Source organism: Terrapene carolina, unplaced genomic scaffold, assembly GCF_002925995.2.
Source record: "Terrapene carolina triunguis isolate 2854851 unplaced genomic scaffold, T_m_triunguis-2.0 Scaffold105, whole genome shotgun sequence".
NCBI classification, from domain to species: domain Eukaryota; kingdom Metazoa; phylum Chordata; order Testudines; family Emydidae; genus Terrapene; species Terrapene triunguis.
In genome coordinates this window covers 1,855,570-1,868,820 of record NW_020664456.1, presented here as the reverse complement: position 1 = coordinate 1,868,820, position 13,251 = coordinate 1,855,570, and the positions used below count along the sequence as shown (strand labels likewise).

Sequence of the window (13,251 nt, the reverse complement as noted above, 5' to 3'; positions counted from 1 at the left end):
AGTGTTCTGCAGCTCATTTTGAGGTTGTAGGGTGACCAGATGTCCTGGTTTTATAGGGACAGTCCTGATATTTGGGTCTTTTTCTTATATAGGCTCCTATTACCCCCCACGCCCTGTCCCGATTTTTCACACTTGCTGTCTGGTTACCCTATGAGGTTGTGCTGTTGAACTCTGTTGTCTTTGTCTGTTTCGCACCATCAGTAGGTTTCCTGAACCTCTAGAAAAAGGGAACACGAATTGCATTTTATATCTATCATGAACCCTTTCTGCTTTTAAGTGCTAAGTTATGACACAAGTGTCAGCCACTCCCCCCCACCCCAGGTGTCTGAAGATGAATAGCATGATTAACACTGATGCATGTTCAATTGTGTCCCCTTTTTTCTAGTCTAAAAGTAACTTCTAGACTATAAGATCTTGCTTCCCATTTCTTCCAGCTAGCAGGGATGACAGAGCTGAGGCAGCAACCTGGGTTTCTATGGCCGGTCAGTACCTAGGTTTATAAAGCCATCTGCCACTGGCCATCTGAAATGCTTCTTTAAGTGAACCCCCTACCCTGGCATCGTTGGACCACAGCTAAAGACACAGTATCTGAACTTCTATGAGCATTTATTTAGGACAAAATTAGGTCAGGCAGCTGCATCAGACTCCCTCAAGCTGAATTTACTCCTTTACCCTGATACCATCATTTTGAGATTACAGCTTGCAGGCTGCAGGTAGGAAAATAAATTAATTTAGTTCTTTCTCCCCACGGGTCCTTTCTAATCCACTGCAAAACTACAATGTTCTCCAAAATGTAATCTAAATCCACAACGAGTCTATCCTCTTAGCCAGGGTCCCCTCACCTCTTGCCAGCTTGGGTCACACCAATTTGCTAGGTTTGCTTATAAGTGGGAAAAATTGGTCTGTTTTAGAATTCAGTATGACTCCCAACATCTGACCTGCGGCTGTACATAGGTGAAAGAATGAAGAATAAACAAAGAAAACTGGGGAGAGGATGGGGGTTGCTTAGACTGATCCTGGATTTTGGATTCCTCGCTTTTTTTAAAAAAATGCATTATTTGGAAGGAAACAAAGAGTCTTTCCTTGGATTGCAGTTAACTGGTCAGTGACAAATATAAAGTCGGACATATTGGCCTCTCCTTAAATCAATCACCCAACATGGAATTTAGGGTAGAATGAATTGACTTGGAAAATCTGATGAATATGTCAGGCAGAATTCATGGACTCCAACACCACATGGTGGCCAACATGACCATTTTTAACATATTTGTGTACTGCAGCCATTTTAAAGAGACAGATCATACCAGATCGCCTTTTAGGGGAAGAAGCCACCCTCTTTGTGCCTGGCAAATGCATAAGGTATAATCATACTCCCTGCACTCCTGAGTCCTACGACTGCTCCTTCTGACCCCGCTATGCAAGCAACCCCTAAAGGGGCAGGGAGGTCATGGGGCCAAGAAGTCAATGTTTGCATGTACAGCGACATCACTTTTCCCTTCGCTCACTGGTAGCTTGCTCAACAGCACAGAACTACTCCTCCTCCTTCCCTGGAGACAAAGGGCTTCGTAAGAACATTTGTGAGGCCTGCATGAGGACCCACTGAATTCAGATCCAGCTCTGAACATTGTAACTCAGCCTCATAGCAAGGAAGAAATGGAAACTCCTGCAACTATTGTCTGCAGCAGAGGAACAGTATTCCGAGGGAACATTGAGAATGCCTTGGCATGAGCGGGGAGGAGTGCAAGTGGCATGTGTGTGGTTGTGCATACTATGCCGGTAAGACTACTTTGGGGGCAGAAAAGATGGCCAAGTGATAAAGATTTGGCTTGCTATTACAGTGAGTACTACCCACATAAAATACCTAGAACTGGGTTAGAATTGATTCAGATCCAGGCATTCATCCAAACATAAATTAAACAGAATATGAAGGTCAGCAAACAGGGTCTTGAAAAGTTCTGAAGGTATTGGTGCTACTATAATGTGCCCTTTCTAGGCTCAGAGTTTTGTTCAATACTCATTCTGTCGCAGTTAAAATACTGAGTGATTTAAAATCCTGGAGAGAAATCTGTACAATTCTCTGTTTAATTTCATTGGGAGATTTTGCTTCTCAGCTGGGAAGGATCGAGGGGAACATCCTCACAAAGAACATAAGAATGGACACACTGGGTCAGACCAAAGTCCATCTAGCGCAGTATCCTGTCTTCTGACAGTGGCCAATGGTAGCTACCCCAAAGGGAATGAACAGACAGGTTATCATCAAGTGATCCATCCCCTGTCGCCCATTCCCAGCTTCTGGCAAACAGCTAATAGCCATTGATGGACCTATCTAGCTCCCTTTTGAACCCCATTATAGTATTGGTCTTCACAACATCCTCTGGCAAGGAGTTCCAGAGGTTGACTGTGTGTTGTGTGAAAAAATACTTCCTAGAAAGTTCCTTTCTGCAAGCAAAGGCCTCCTTAGTCATATTTGCTCTTGCATTTCAAAAACATACCTTCCCCTCTCGTTGGTAATGTCACTTTCTGCCTTAGAGTTCAGAGTTTTCTGTTAACTGGGGGAAGGAGCAGCTGTTTAATGAGAATGCAGCCCTTCCTGCCTTTTTAAGTGTGCTAAAGGTAGGCAAGAATTGTAGGCAGGAATTTTAAACACGAACAGCAAGACTGAAAAGTCCCCAGATTTTCATCTTGTCACATGTGGCCCTATTTTTCCCTAAAGATAAGTTACTTAGGAGAATACTTCCGCTGGTTGCAGTGCAATGGCATCGTGCTCTCTTATTAGTTCCCATGGGGATCAGTTCCCCTCACGTAAGTTCTAAGGTAACGTCTCTGTGAAATGAACTGGAAAACGGCCACCATCTTGGAATCTTCCGGGGAATATAATACCCAGAATCGTTTGGATGGAAAGAGAGAGCACCTTCATCCCTTAGAGGGAAAGTTCAACTCTCAGTCAGCTGAGGGAGCTGCTGTACAACAGAGAAAGCACCTGGCAGGAGGACATCTGTCTTACAGAAGTTAGTCCCTGACCCTCCAACCCTCTATAAATTCCGCATCAACTTTTTATTAGAAACTTTCAGATTTTTTTCTCAACTGTGATGGCTCAAAATAAAGACATAAAAAAGTTAACAAAACCAATGCCTTTCATAGCCTAGATTCTCATTTCATGCCACTTGACCGAACTTGGTATAGTGAGGGTACATTCGCTTAAATAAAGATCTAAAAGCCACTTTGGCTCCACTTCTTGTGGATAACAGCATCTGTTTTTCTTCAGCTCGCTGCCTCTGAGCGGCTGTGCACCTTTCAGACTGTACACTTCAATGTCAGCTCAAGGCCAAACTGTAGTTAGCTCCAGACGAGAGCTGAGCCTCCCTCCCTTCTTGCACTGCATCTTCTGGGAGTGCTGGATCCCAGCCTGGCAGAGTAGATTCAAGCCAGAAGCTCAGGGCGCAGATTTTCATTTGTTTTTGGATTCAGACTTTGTGGTGGGTGCCATACTGGCAAATGCCTAACAAAGGAAGCAAACAAGGGAAGCTGCTTAGGGAGATTTAGTGATTCAGTGCAACGCCTCTGCAAGCTGTAATTTACAAGGCTTGAAACCTCATTTATGTACCATTAAAATTTGAAGAGTCAGAAGCCCTTTAGCATTAGATGATGCACTGAACTCGACCAGATAACTGCTAACAAAACTCACTACGGCTAGGAGGAAGCTATGCACATATGTACATTGCTAAAATATGCGAAGACGACACACAAGAACTGGTGCAAAAAATGAGGCATAAAGCATGGACTTTACCATGCTGACGATCACAGGACCAGTGCCACACTCCATCTGCATGAACACCCGTGCGATGCCCCCTTTCTCCCAAAGAAAAGAAATATCAAGACTCCAAACACAATAAAAACACAATTCTTGGCGTATGAAACAAAAGTCACTCAGCACACAACCAGATATCAGGTGATATCACAGCCACTGTAAAGGTTGCCTGATGTCAGTTCTGGGGGTGGCTTTTGGATGGATAGTATGTCCTCTTTTGGTATTATTTCACCATAAGAATTCATATCTGTGAGAGCTGATGAGTTATTTGCCCTGAGGAGCAAATGTGGGAAATATTGTACCTTTTCTTAAATAAAAATATTGACTTTTCTTACCCCACCCCCCCAAAAAATTAACTTAAAGAACAGATTCCAAAATCACTGGTCAGAGAAATGATCAATTCTTGTGCCATTTCACAAGGAAGAGGAAGCAAATCCAGTTGTGTGTGACAACAGCATGAGGGATGAATTCAGCCTTTAAGGGGAGCACTAACTCCATTGATCTCCCTGCTGCTAGAACCTCACAGAGCAGAATTGGCTCCAGCTGAGCCGAAAAGGGCCTGTGAAACCCAGCACACGTAGAATAACAGACTGAAAGCAGTGTAAAAATACACACAAATAATAATACAGGAAAATAATACAGAAGCCCACATTCCAACCTACTCTTCACCCACCCACTCACACAACAGCAACAATTCTGATAAGCCTAGCAACCAAAGATGTAGGGCATTGTTTTCCCTTGAGTGATAAAGCAGGTATACACACTTAGATGTACTGTATAGGTTATTAAGCATTAAAGGAAAGACCATTCTTACAAAAAAACACATATCCCAAAGTACTGTTTTAGTTTTTATAAAAGAGAGAGAGAGAGAGAGAGAGCGAGAGAGAGAGGAACAAAAGATCGTAATAAATCTGAAAAGGTCATTCAGGATTCTTCTTTTTATTTTTAGGACGTAAGCTCAGGGTTAGTATCTTGGCAGCTGCAGCAACTGTGAAATATTAAAGCATTAGTTGTTGGTCGTTGGACGAGTGGCTGGATGAACTACTTGCTGGATTCTTGGGAGGTCTGGCTGGGTTGCTAGTATTTGCCAAGGAACCAGAGGGATGACATCCAAGCCCAGGATATTTTATGACATCTGCAGGAGTAAGGGCCCTTGCTTACAAAAAAACAGCTTTTAAAGGGAGCGGGTGTAACAGCATCAGCACAAAGCAACTTTCAGTTGAAAAAGAATTTGTATTGTTTCACACCGGCTCAGCCAGCAGCAGCAACCTTTTTTGGCTCCCTTTGTGGGGCTGCGGGAAACAGACCTCAAAGATCCTGGCTCAGGTCTCATCTGTGGGTAATGTATCGGATGCATACACAGGGCCACGTTCAGAGGTGATGGCTAAGGGTGGTGTAAGTTACTTGTTAGTGAGACAGTATCCATGCCAAAGAAGGGGAGGATGTAACAGGTATGGATTAAACTCTCCTGGTAGTTGCCTTTCATGCTACAGCCCTCTCTGCCTGCCCCATGGCATATAAATCACACCAATTCTGGACTTCCTTAGACTCAAGGGGAAATTCAGAAAGGATGGGTAAGGAGGTGTACATCAGTAAGTGGGTGGGAGTCTCACGGAAGCAGCCTAGCTTTCTTTGATGTAAACCTCCCACCATAACGAATAAGAAAACAGAAGTTATTTGGGCCAGAGAGAGATCCTGGTCTGTACACTTCGTAACATAGCACAGTGAGGCACTTGCACACGACAGTAGCAAGCAGTGAAAAAGAACCAACAGAAATAGGCAGGAGAAATCTATTGAGAGGTCAGTAGGAGATGTAAATTAGATTAATTTAGAGTCCCTTAGATTCACTTCTAACCATCCCTTGTGCCACCAGATTGGAACATCGGGCTCCTAGAGTGTTAGATCTGCCCTTGGTTTGACTACGGGCAGATGGACTCAATTTGCAAGATGCAAATATTCCCATTTAATTCCAGTTGCCTACAAACTACTACATCCCCTGCTCCCAGACTACTCAGTATTGCTACTAGTCAGTGCTCGCCTCCTGCCCATTTTGCCAAGCCTGACTGCTTGACAGCCAGCATGGTACGCATTTGAAAGAAAGGACTTTGTGTCTCAAGAAAAAATTCAGATGCAGCAGAATACAATGCATCGGCCATACAATGATATAGTAGGACCTGACATGAAGTAACATGATTTACTGTGATACTACAGGATGCAAAGTGCCAGACTATGAAATGAAATTATTGGCTTAGCGATATATTCCAGTAAATTCAAGCTGCATCGACCTGATCTCCATTTCTAGGAGGCAAAGGTTTGCACACCCGGCAAGGAAGTGTCCCATTTTCCTTCGAGACACGGAGAAGTGTGCTTCCTTGGGATTCTTTTACCAAAGTGACAGATTAACCCTTTCTGTTACAGTGGGCCAAGACTAATAATGGTGCCCCCTTGACCTTCACTTCATCTTAGGGTAGGAGGGATAGCTCAGTGGTTTGAGCATTGGCCTACTAAACCCAGGGTCGTGAGTTCAATTCTTAAGAGGGCCATTTAGGGAACTGGGGTAAAAATCTGTCTGGGGATTGGTCCTGCTTTGAGCAGGGGGTTGGACTAGACCACCTCCTGAGGTCCCTTCCAACCCTGAGATTCTATGATCTAAGTAAAAAAAAAATCCTTTACCCTGGAGTCTCCTGACCCAAGTTACCAAATCATTATTTCCATAGTGCCAGTGGGGTGGCCATTTTGAAGGCAAGAAAGACAACAAAAAGAATCTCCCTGCCCCAAAGAGCTTCTAATCTAAACAGGCCACACGGATGGCAAACCAAAGGGGCAGGAATATTTAGGGCATGCTTTGTTAGTTCCAGGTATGTGTGTTTCCTAACTCCCGTTCTGGATGGTGGGCAGGACGAGGGTTTTCAAAACCCTTCTGGGAGGAGTGGATCTGAAGGAGAAGCATTGTGGGGGAGGGAGGCAGGGAATGTGTGCATGAGGGTAGCAGGTAAAGATGCACTCTTGACAGCAGGAGACACAGAAGTTGTGTCTACCCCAGGGGATTTAGGTCAAGTCTTGCTAGGCTTCAGACCCTGAGCTCCAGCCCAAGCGTTGACAACACAGCTATTTGAGAGCACTAGGCTGAGCCCTGCAAGCCGGGCTGGGAGGCTTATGGCTGTGAGCTGTGTAGACTTAACCCTAGTGAGTTGGATAGCTTCGGGCAGTCCTGCCACGGTGTCAGTTAAACATGCCCTGAGCTCCCCCAAGCTGCCTGAGGCTTTCTTACACTGGGACTCTCACTGGTGCTCAGACCAGATTTAAATGTGACCTGGTGAAAAAAACCCACAGGGCGTCAGAGCCGTGTCAAGGATCCCCACACAATGGTGCTAGCACAGGAGAGAGTGTTTAGCCAGAGTTCTGTACTGGAGACAAGGGCAGTTAGTCATGAGGCTTGTGAAATGCGTACAGACCCTGGTCGTCGGCAGGTGGGGTCAAACCTGTGACCTTTGAAGCTTAGTGTATGAGCCTCTACTGCATGAGCTAAAAGCCACCTGGCTTTTAGCCGAGGCTGTCGCAGACTCATCAATCTCTGGCTGGGCTAGGTGCCACTAGAGGGGACAGAACACCACACCAAGCAGGCCTGGGTTACACCTGGACACAGTAAAGGGGTGTGAAGAGAGATGAATGGAGATGGAGGCAGGGATTAGGAAGGTGAGGGCATGGAGACTGAATTGAGGGTTTCTCAGTAAAACAGACAACCAAGACTGAGAGAAACAAAAACAAAGAGTTTAAGGGAAATTGGCTATGCAACCTCCCGCTCTCAGCGGTGGTTGTTTCCTTCATTTGCTGTTGTTTCAGGCCTTGGCAGCTACAGCCCAGCCCCTCCCTACATCAGATGACGTCTGCACCCAGATTCACATTCCATCTAATCTGTGGGATTAGCCTGCTATATCTGCATGGTACAGGTTGTATATGTAATCGCTTCAAACCATCCAGGAGAAATCTGTAAACCAGGCAAAACGGCCATGTGCTGAATGCACTGGGTTTGGATTCAGATCTTAAACTGAAATATCGAACTCTGCCAAAATGTCTAACAAGATTTCTAAAATAACTTCTCTCTCACTCCAGGAGCTTAACTATCACGGGATACTATTTCTTCCACAAAAATTTCCAAAGCTAAAGCTAATATTTCATTTTACTTTTGGCAATGTCAGAAACAATGTCGAATTGAACTTGAAATGCACTCCATTTCTGGGGGGGAGAAGGGGGGGCTGTGATTTCCCATCACTCCTTATGACACTAATTATACACACAAGGCAACTTCATCTGCACTGAGCAGAATGGCTCAATGCACGGTGGCGTTCACTCAGCTCAGATCCTTGCATTGCTGAGCGAGTCAAGCGTGCATTGTAACTGCAGTCACAGCAAGTTTCTGATGTGCTTCTCCAAGACTGGCTTGCTTTCTTCTCCCCCCCCGCCTCTCAACTCCCACTCTTCTTCCCAAAGCATAAAGTCTTTCTGGAAGACCATCAGAGATGACTTCCATCTAGTTCCTTCATCAGCCTACATTTGCCACCTCTTCCGCACATTTTGCTCCTTTCCTGTTTAATAATATTTCATCACCATAATAAAATAATATTTATAAAGCATCCCCCTACCAGCGTGGTTCAGCCCTGACCTAGCAGGGGCAACACAAACAGTTACACATAGCATCAAACTAAGTCATACTGCAGCCAATTATAAATACACACTAATTAATAAATACCAAGTGCCCTATAATCTCCTATATTGGCTACTCCAGCATAGGAGACGGAGACGCTCTCTGAACTTCCATTCAGTGAGTCTTAGGCACTGTTCTGGCAGGTGAAGGGTATTACCTTCCCTGCTGCACAGTCCCGCAGAAGGGGTCCAGTCCCCATATTAGCAGATCTCATGGGATCCATGAAAGTGTAGGATCAGCGTGAAGACAAGGGTCCTCCACTCTGGATCCTGGTTTCCATGACTGCCTTCCTGGCAGCACAGCTCCAGCAGGAGCATTCCGTTGTGAATATCACTGCTAGTCAGTTCCCTCAGAATGCACCTGATAGAGGTGGGATTTGAAATGCAGAGCAGGAAAAGAAAAAGCGTGAGTCCTGATTTATCCACATTGGTTCCACTGGGTTCTGGGAGGGAAGGTGCTGCAGAGAACTATTGTCTCCAGCCAGGGAGCCCCTGGAGAGAGGGTTCCTCAGAGGTATAGAAAGGGAAGGAAACGTGTAATGGAGATAGTTCTCTTCCCCACATCATACACCAGGATTCTGTCCCCATCCATCTGTGGAGCAGAGGAGACCACAGAAGCCTAACTAGCTAAACTAAACAGATCAGTATCATTCAGCAGGGGGAAGGGGTCCAGCACAGAGGCCAACAGTGATTAAAAGAGAAGACGCTCCTGAGGCGGAAATGTTAGATTGATGTGGATGTCTACGAAGCAACTCTACATCCCAGTGGACTACAGCAAAAGTTCCAGCATCTGCTAACCTATGGAACAATAGCTCCCTTGAGAGGTGCAGGAGACACACCACAGCGAGGCCACAGGGAGAAGGTCTTGAACCTATATCGGTCCCTCCTTATTAAGGCCTTTACAAATCAACAGGGCCAGCCACAAATCCATCTGCTGCATTGTAAGCAGCTGGCATAATGAGCACAGCGTAAGCGGCGACTGATGTGACTTACTTGATATACAGGCCAGTTCCTCAGCTGATACAGTAAATCAGCATAGCTCCATTGATTTACACTAGCCAAGAATCCAGCCCACGGATTGCCTTCCATATTGGGGCCCCATTGCAATCCCTAGGCATCGTCACTAAAATATTTTAAGCCTATACAACGAAATTACATGAAAACACACTGGGGTTATTTTTACCCAGAATCCTCAGATTCCAACCCTTTGCAAACATGAGCTGGGCAATTTTCTTTCTATTTTTATCAGTGCTGCTTTGTGCATGTCAGCCACCGAAAGCTCTGCTCCTCAGAACAACGCCTTCAGACAAGTAGACTGTTTCTTACAATGAAACAGAGCTACCAGGACCACAGTGCGCTGGCCCGAGATGCTCAAAGGAGCAGAGGCCAAGGAAAAAAAGAGAGCCCGGGAGAGAGACACCTCCATCTCTGGGTTTTTATTCCAAATAGTGACTCTGCAGACACTCACCTTGGCATACAAAGGAAGAGGGAGTTTCTCCAGGGTGGACACGGGCAGTGATGAACACCACTTTCTGCTCAGCTCCAGATCGCAGGTTTACTGCAAAAAAAAAAAAAAAAGACAAAGATCCTTAAATTGGGTCCCCTATGCAGGACGCAAAGGACCATTAATATTAAAGCGTATCCTTTTATTAAAATTGTTCATACATTATACATGGGGATAATCCATAATTAAAGGAAGCAGCATTGCTAGCTATTCATATCATGGCCTATGAAAGACGGTGCAACAGCAAGGATTGCAAGTCTAATGACACAAAGCCCAGGCTGCAACAACCAAGTTAGTTTCCTTTTTTAAAACAAGATTTACTACAGTGAGTTTAACTGCATTGTAATCGCTCGCTCACTTGTGATAAATGTCCTCCTGGGGCGACAAGAAAAGCGGCGGGGTTCCATTTCCATTCACATTGTAAAGCCAATTGCACCCTGCATTACACTTGATACAAGATTTAGCATGGTGCCAAATAAAGGTAAGTTGCTGGCAAATGCCATTTATTAGCACGCTTTCTTTTTCACTATTTTGGCCTGGTTCTGCCTCTATCGAAACATAGGCCAGAGATATTCAAAGTCAGCAAGGTATGCAAAACAAACAAGGACTAAATGCACTGAGGAACACTGGAGAGAATAATCATTTTATAGAAACCACTTCACCCTGCACTGAAATGCAGTCACCTCTGGGGTGGAACATGACAGCTATTTAACAGCACACAGCACAACAGTTTGTAGGGATGAAAATTTTACTGTATCCATTTGAAATTACAGAAAGGTGGGAGGGAGCTTTAGTAGTTAGAATGTAACCAGGAATTTAGCCAGGACTCTAAGGTTAACATTTAACAATTCAACCCCTATGTAGGGATAAAAAAATAAAATACTTCAAACTAGATTGTCCTGTCTGTCTATTAAAACTGTAAACTCTGTGGGGCAGAGGGCATGTTTTCTTCAGTTTGCCACAGGGAAAATGCTTACAAACAGGCAATAAAAAATACACTCTTGCAAAAAGGACCATGGGAATTGTAATGACCATATGAGGTCAGGACCTCAGGTATACATCTCATCTGGATCTAAAACACTCAAGAGGGGTAACACTAAAACCAGCAAGACAAAATTGTGACAGACATCTCTATTTTCAGTTTAATCCCTTCCAAATAGACAAAAAGTTTTAAAATATAAAACAAATCTAAAATTCACAATGAACTTTTAATTACTCACACACACAGGATTACAGGATGTACAGACACACACAGGGAGAGAAATATGGCTCTTTTAATAGCAAGCAAATTGTGAATGCTGATTTTTTTTTTTAATTTTCTCGTTTAGACATTCTAATCCCAGCCAGTGGCGAATCTAAACCCACGATGACCAAAAAAATAATAATAATCAATACATTTTCAGTTCTTCTCTGGAGGCAATTGGACCAGAGACCATAGCAGGATTCTTTTATATTTCTTTAGTCCCTCTAAATGTCCTACAGCTGTTCAGCCTGCAACCCAGCCATTTATTCAGTCTTTGATACGCTAAATTCACTCCTCTCTGGTGTGTTTTTGAGCCCCAGAGGCAGAGCAATATAAGAAAGAATGTCTCTGACAAAAGTAGCAGCTGGTGGGGTCAAACCTGTCTGCTGAGGAAAAGTGGGAGGCAGGAGAAAAGAACGCAGGAACATCAGCTAGAACCTGATGACCACTCTGTGTCATTAGCATTAACACTGAGTAATGCAGGAGGAAGGAGATAAATCAGCCCCCAACAATGTCAAGTGAAAAGAGAAGCCCAGGATGTCTCCTGTAACTAGAGCGGCATTTTCTTCTATTAAAAAAAAAAATGTCTAGCATTAAAGGGGCAGATGCTCAACACAGTATATACAACCAAGGCTAATCACACAAAAATAAAAATGAAATTGAATGGTGTTGACAATTTAGACCAGGTAAGACGCCGCCCCATGGTTTTGAGATGACATATATAATACTTTATATTATGGATACACACACACTTTCTCTATTTATAATTATTATTAAGATTAGTAGATAATTAATTTTTCTCGAATGCTGGAAAGATTCTTCCCCATTTAGGGCCTGATCCAAAGCCCACTGAAAGCAATAGAGACACTGCATTGATTTCAGTGGGTTTTAGCTCAGACCCTACATTCAAGCCCCATAAAATGTCTTTCACTCCTCCTCCATCACTCCTCCTCCATACACATCAGTACAGCGTGAGCTGCAAAGGATGGGTTAATTCCTTACTACATGAAATCTGGTAAATAACTTCTTGAAATATATTTATCACTGGGAAAATATACTTACACATTTTCATGTTAATTTCTATACAGATTTTCGCTCATTTTATAATTAAATTGTCAAGAGCAAGAACATATTAAAAAAAGTCCTCACTTGTGATCTTAATAATACCTTGGAGTACTCATAGAGAAAGCACTTTTTAAAACCAATGTACTTATTTTATTTGTGCTGTTTATCACTGTTAGGTGTCTGGTTAGTTTAGTTTTGTTTACAGTCTGTTTCACTCCCCACTGTTTGGGTTGCAGAATCTGCAGGAAAACATCTAAACCGAAATCCCACCGCCCTCCCACTAGAAAGTTATGACATTATCGGTTATAAACATTTTTCCTAAAAAGTACATTTGGGAAGATTGTCTTTAAAAGTAACTTTTGAGCCTAAGCATATTGGTATTGTCTTTTAAACGCAGTTAGTGCTTGTGACAGATGCTGGATAGTTAGCGGTGGAAAGCACAATTCTCTGTTCAACAGATCCATCACAAGATGTGGGGTCACCTATGCTGCCGTCTAGGTATGCCTGAACCCTAACCTGGAAGAGACATGTTGACTGGGGGACATGAGTTCAGAATCCATTGGCCCGTTCAATAGTTCCGCTTCCCTGCAGAGGCTGGCAATCAGGGGACCAATTAGGGTTGATGTGGACACCTGTCCACAGGTTATTGGACTCCGAGCGCTATACTTCTTTTCATGTTGTCCATCAAACAGCTGTCAGATAGCAAAGACAAGAGACTGGATCCAACGTTTGGGTTCAGACCTAACACTCATCATCTTGAGAATTTCAGGTTGGGATCTGAACTTTATATAACCGAGGCCCACATCTAATAACAGCTTTAATTCTTTTCTGGTCTTGGGTTGGAATCAGAGCAGCAATTTACACCTGAAAATCTCACTGTAGATCAGTGCTATCCCAGAGCACTCCCTTGTGGCTTGGGGTGGCCCT

At 43.8% G+C, this 13,251-nt stretch overlaps 1 protein-coding gene across 1 annotated transcript in view; it reads right to left on the bottom strand.

The window, feature by feature from the left end:
* Positions 1–13,251, bottom strand: part of LOC113406570 (cytosolic carboxypeptidase 6-like) — a 1,366,737-nt gene that overhangs the window by 292,533 nt on the left and 1,060,953 nt on the right. Inside the window, exon 7 of the mRNA XM_029911596.1 lies at positions 9,981–10,070. Within this exon, the coding sequence (XP_029767456.1) occupies positions 9,981–10,070 (90 nt within the window). The remainder of the gene's footprint in view (positions 1–9,980; positions 10,071–13,251) is intronic.